Raw genomic sequence first — 6000 nt, 5'->3', positions numbered from 1 at the left:
AGTGCAGATCATCTAATGGCGAGTATTCTGAAGGGGATTAATGTATTCAAGATATTATCTTGACAACATTTTTTAGCTAAGCAATTCTTTTTCTCATTTACACAGTACTGGCCAAAGTGCACGGGCTCAGTGATGTCACAGCTATTCACTGAGCCTGTACGCGCTGCTTCCTATTCATTCCCCAGTAGTTTACAGCCCGAGCGGTCGCGTTAGCACCGGTTCGCCTGTAAACTTATTAACCCCCAAAGATGGATTTACGCCGTGGGACTTGACTGAGCGCCAGACAGGTATGCTATATTGTTGGTTTATTTGTTTTTTTTTTTACATTTTTTACAGGTGAGCAGTGGCTTCAAAATGGAATTAGCAGTCTAATAAAGATGAGAAAAATGTGTTGTTGCGTTCCCGTGCAGTCGGTGGGCACGTGAAAACCGCACAAGCGGACGCATCCGCATACAACGCATGTCCCTACGTACCCAATGTTAAAGATAGGTACGCAGGACGCATGTGGAAGTAGGCGGAGCTTAAGGGAGGACGCAGCATTTCGCAGACCAGCCATACGCAAGTGTAAACTTAGCCTTAGAAATCAGCATTTGAATTGATATGTATATGAAAAGAGCCATTTATATGAATGCCATATGAAGAAATACACGTTTACACAGCTTGGCACAGTATCAATGATATTAATGGTTGTCTGAGGAATATTCTGACACGCTGAATGCAATTCAGCATGAAAATGATTAAGATCCGCTGCTGGCAGCTCCCTTTAAAATTGACAACCAATGATGTCCCAGATGTGCTCAATGGGAGACAAGTCTGGAGACACTGCAGGCTGCTCACAGTAGCATGTGAAACATTTGGTTTGGCGTTGTCCTGGTGAAAAATGGCTCTTGAGACACTTTCACTTGTCCCTCATAAGGGGTCTTGTCTACACATACCATTAAATGACAAGGCAGACATCCATTCACAGGTGTTTCACTGACCTTGCACCATCATAGCCTTTCACAGCACTGGCATAGGCCAAGACAACAATGGAGACTGGAATGGAGGGTCTAACTTCAGTGACGAGTCCTGCTTTTGTCTTGGAAGCAATGATCGCAAGAGATTAATCTGGAAACCACATGGGCAACACCATGAAGAGGCCTCCAAGAGGAAACATCTCACCAGTCCTATTCCCATGATTATGGAAAGGCATAATGTGTAGTAGCTGAACCCATTCCAGGGATTATAACAGCTAGGCATTACATCGATTTTGTTGTAGAACCAGTGGTACGGCCATTTCTCCAAAGTGTTCCATGAGACATTTTTCTACACGATTATGTCAGGCCACAAGATGCTCATATTACTATGAGCAGCCTGTTTGGCCTAAACGTGCTACCATGGCCTGCAATATCACCAGACTTTTCTCTTTGCGCACATCTGGGATATTATTGGTTGGCAATTGGAGAGGCCAGGAGCGTACATTGATGATTTGCATGACCAAGTGTATTCAGTGTGGTAGAACATTCCTTACACAGCCACTGGTAACCTCACTGATAATATGAAAAGGCATGCAAGTGCATAGTGTTCATATTCTACAACATTTGAACATTTTGATTCCTTTTTTCCCCATCATTTGCATATCAATAACATGCCTTGATACAATGATTTTCAGAATTCCATCACTTTCCCTTTCTTGGTGATGCAATACCAATGTTGAGGAATATAGTTTCCTATCAATTTATTCAGTTTGTAAAAAGCTGTTTAAATGCTGTTAGGACTAATAGGGAAAGTTGTTAAGTCCTGTTCCCCTACTACCACCTCCTCCTTGCACACACACAGTGGTTGACAGCTTGTCTATTCTAAAAACTCTAGAGAGCTGTCAATTACCAGAAGGGTGGGAGAATCAAAAACTCACATTTATTCTCTATACATTCTGGCAACATTTTATAGCTTTTGACATAGAAATATTGTATGAAATCAGAAAATAAATACAGATGACTAAGCTCAGCATCTCCAGCCCTTATTTACCCACCCCTCAAAGCAACAAAAGACCAGACATCTGTAGTACCTCAGAGTCTATGAAATATAATAAAAACCCCAAGATCATAAAAAAACACATTCTGTTGAAATTAGTGATGAGTGCAACTTAAGTGCCGAGCATGCTCGGGTACACACAGAGCATCATGGGTACTCGAGTGATATGTTTGCATCCCGGCAGCCGCATGTTTCGACGCTGTTAGCCACAAAACATGAGGGCACTGACTGTCAAACAGGGGCAATTCCTGCATGTTTTGTAGCTGTCTAAGCCATGAAACATTCAGCCTCGGGGAAGCAAACTTCTCACTTGAGCACCCGCGATACTCAGTGCATATCCAAGCCCCCTCGGCAAACTCGAGTAACGAGCACTTGCGCTCATCACTAGTTGTAACTTAATAGAATGCAGCTTTTTCAGAAACATGCAGTTACACACTTGATCTCATCTGCCAATATTCAGAAATATATTAGTGTGAGCCTTCACCCTGTGTGCAACTAATGTCACAGACAATAAGGAAATGCATTTTTATTCCATGCAGGAACAAGGAGAAATTCTTTGAAATGAACATTATTTTTGTTAAGTTAGTACTCCGATTCTTAGAGAATATGTACAAGATTTTCAATTAAGTTAAAAAGTTTCTAGTTGAAAATATCCAGTCTAAATGTATAAAATAAGCTTTTGTCTCTTGCAAACCTGCTGCGACAGCTCAGTAAGCACCCAGTCAAGGCACGCAACACTAGACCACAATAAAAACATGTCTTCATTTTAACAAATGACATTGCGGTGTACCAAGACATGATACACTGGGGGAGGGTAAAAGCACTGCTTTCAGTATATCTGACTAGGTAGCCATAGGCCCATTCACAACAATATAAACATTTCTATATATTTATATCTATATACACATATATTTGTTAATATTTACAGAGTGCCAAAAAGGCACAAATAATCTATTGACAGAAAAGATACTTGCAGAGCAAAGATTTACACATCCTTCAATATCATGTGCATCTTCTTTCTCAAAGTAATCAATAGCAAAATGATTTCCAAGTCCTGATTCATATCTCAAATATATGCTATACAGTGACGCCAACAATCTGGCTGTTGTAATCAGTGTTTTCCATACGCAGAATGTATGGAATAATACTATCAATTTGCACATTTCCAATTAGGCCTGCAAAAAAGAGTTCCTCCATTACTGCTGCACTCATTAGTCTCAGGGCTGGCAACCGCAGTAAGAGCCGAGAAAGCCTAAGAACAGAAAAATAGTTTAGCTGTGTGTCCAAAGACGAAACAAAGAGAAAACATATCTCTATATATAAACTCTACATACACGGATCAGCCATAACATTAAAATTACCTGTTTAATATTAAAGGGGCTGTCATTTTCTAATAAATGTTTTCCCTGGCTGTAGTTTGAAGAAAAAAAAAAAAAAAAAGTACTGTACTCAGATTCCTAGTGTCCTTTGGCGAATCTGCGCACTGCTCCCAGTGCCTGGTATTGGTTGCCACACTATCGACGTAACCTCAGTGCCGAAGCCAATGTCAGGCACCAGGGGCAGAAGCTCACCCATGGATCCGAGGAAGTACCGTGTGCGACTTTTTCACAAACAGATGCCGAGGCAGAGCATTGTAAGGAGACAACTTCTAAGGGTATGTTCCTACAGTCAGTAAACGCTGAGGGTTGGACGCTGCGCACATCCGCAACGTCAATCCCGCAGCTGCCAGATGTTACAGCACAGTGGATGGGATTTCATGAAACCCCATCTCCACCATGCGTTCAGAGACACCTCCGGCATCCCTGCATAAACGGACATGCGGCATGTCTTTCCAGACCGCAGCATGTCTATGTTGCAGAGACGCTCAGTCTCCGTAGCGTAAATTTCCCATAGACGATTAGATGCGGTAAAACCGATTATTATTATAGTCACATGTGTATTAAGTGTGGGGACACAGCTTATTAGGCATGTGAACTAATTTAAACAATGTCTTACCTTGTGACACAGCCAAAAGTTCACAACCACTGCAGTTCTCGCAATGAGCTCAGCTGACCATGAGAACTGTAGTGCCGGTGACAGAGTTATCTCCTGTGGTAAACTACAAGCTCCGCTGTGTCTGGATGTCAGGCTAAGTGGTGGCATAATGCCACCATTCAGCCAAATGCCAAAAAAAGCAGGACCTGTTGGTAATGGTGGGTTCGGGTAAGTGGAAAAAAAGCCAAGGGGCCGCTAACCTCCTGGGGTTATGCACCCCTGCATAACCCCGGTGAAGACAGAGAGATGAAGGAGAAGGTTCCCCGTATGGTGCAACTCCTCCAACTGCGGACACAGAGGTCACCATGTGCGCACTGATGGACGATGCAGGAAACACTGGAAGCATGTGATGAGGATAGATGACTTGTAGTGCCCGAAGTACCATCATCAGAGGGATGTAAATGAGAAGGAAAAAATACCGCGGTCTTTTAGGAGCGCTAGGCAGGAAGGAGATAAGGTAATTAAAAATAAAAAGGCACAAACCTTTATTAAAACATCCACAAAGAGTTTCGATAGCGGCACGCCTGATAAAGATAGCATGCCGCTATCGAAATGCTTTGTGAATGTTTTAATAAAAGTTTGTGCCTTTTATTTTTAATTGCCTTACAGCTCCTTACAGGCCACAGTATTTTTTCCTTACCATTCAGCCAGAGGCATCCAGATGTAGCAGAGCTGGACTCATCGTATGTACGCAGTGTCCAACCCGCAGCGTTTACTGACAGTGGGAACATACCCTTAAAGTAGGTCCTACGTGTACTGCCACAACAACTCAATTAATATGACCTCTGGCCTGTCGAATCTGGCATGAAGACATTGTCAGAAGACCTGTAAATTGCAGGCCAAGGCCCTCATTGATTAATAATAATCTTTATTTTTATATAGCGCTAACATATTCCGCAGCGCTTTACAGTTTGCACACATCATCATCACTGTCCCCGATGGGGCTCACAATCCAAATTCCCCATCAGTATGTCTTTGGAATGTGGGAGGAAGCCGGAGAACCCGGAGGAAACCTAAGCAAATACAGGGAGAACATACAAACTCCTTGCAGATGTTGTCCTTGGTCGGATTCGAACCCAGGACTCCAGCGCTGCAAGGCTGCAGTGCTATCCACTGAGCCACCATGCTGCCCTTTGGATTTGTTTTTATAGCACATCCCACAGATGATTGATTAAATTGAGATCTGTGAAATTTCAAGGTCAACAAGTTGGCACTTTTCTACACATGAATATCAGGACCCAAGACTTCACAGCTTAACACATGCCCACTGTACCTTGGTACTTCTTCCACAAGCTTTCCTTATTCCCATAGTGCATCGTGGCACCCTCTCTTGCCCAGGTAGGTGATGCAAACACAATTTGAAGTCCCCAATATTTGAAAGAAAAAGTAATTCATTAGCCCAACCCTCTTTCTTCCATTGCTCCTTGTGCGCTTCAGAGATCAGCATGGGCCCTATCACCAGTCTGCAGCTCTACAGCAAAAGGACCACAGTATATTCTGACACCTTTTGTCACCATGTCTTTTATTGGAAAACATTTGGTAGGTAGTAATCACAACCTACCAGGAACATTGCACAAGACTGTTTGGAGATGCTCTGACTCCGTTATCTAGTCATTACTATTTAGCCCTGGCTAAAGTCACTCAGGTCCTTTCACTTAAGTCATTCCTACTTCTCACACATCAACTTCAAGAACAGACTTACAGGAGGAGTAATATATCTGACCCCTTTAACGATTACCATTTTCATTAAAGTAATCAATTAAATTTACTTTACTCATCAATTTTAATGTTATGGCTGGTCAGAAGACAGTGAAATATCTCACCGATAAGTATCATCAGGGTATGTTTTCGTCACATAGTCTTGAAATTCCATATAGGCTTTTTCTTGCAGTTTTACAATGTTAGATGCATTTTCTAATCCAGGATGATCTATAAACAGATTTAATGTACAAT

General features: G+C 42.2%; 1 protein-coding gene across 6 annotated transcripts in view; it reads right to left on the bottom strand.

Annotated features, from left to right (window-relative positions):
- Nucleotides 1-1877: 1877 nt before the first annotated feature.
- Nucleotides 1878-6000, bottom strand: part of NR2C1 (nuclear receptor subfamily 2 group C member 1) — a 72290-nt gene continuing 68167 nt past the window's right edge. For all 6 annotated transcript variants that reach the window (XM_073573224.1, XM_073573223.1, XM_073573222.1 and 3 more), the window contains exons 14-15: nucleotides 5871-5976; nucleotides 1878-3265 (exon numbers count right to left, since the gene is read on the bottom strand). In XM_073573224.1, the coding sequence (XP_073429325.1) occupies nucleotides 3091-3265; nucleotides 5871-5976 (281 nt within the window). In that variant the 3' untranslated portion in view covers nucleotides 1878-3090. The remainder of the gene's footprint in view (nucleotides 3266-5870; nucleotides 5977-6000) is intronic.

Source organism: Dendrobates tinctorius, unplaced genomic scaffold, assembly GCF_039654945.1.
Source record: "Dendrobates tinctorius isolate UK_male_01 unplaced genomic scaffold, ASM3965494v1 ptg000035l, whole genome shotgun sequence".
NCBI lineage: Eukaryota > Metazoa > Chordata > Amphibia > Anura > Dendrobatidae > Dendrobates > Dendrobates tinctorius.
The sequence above is the reverse complement of the archived record's forward strand: the minus strand, read 5'-3'. Positions and strand labels throughout refer to the sequence as shown.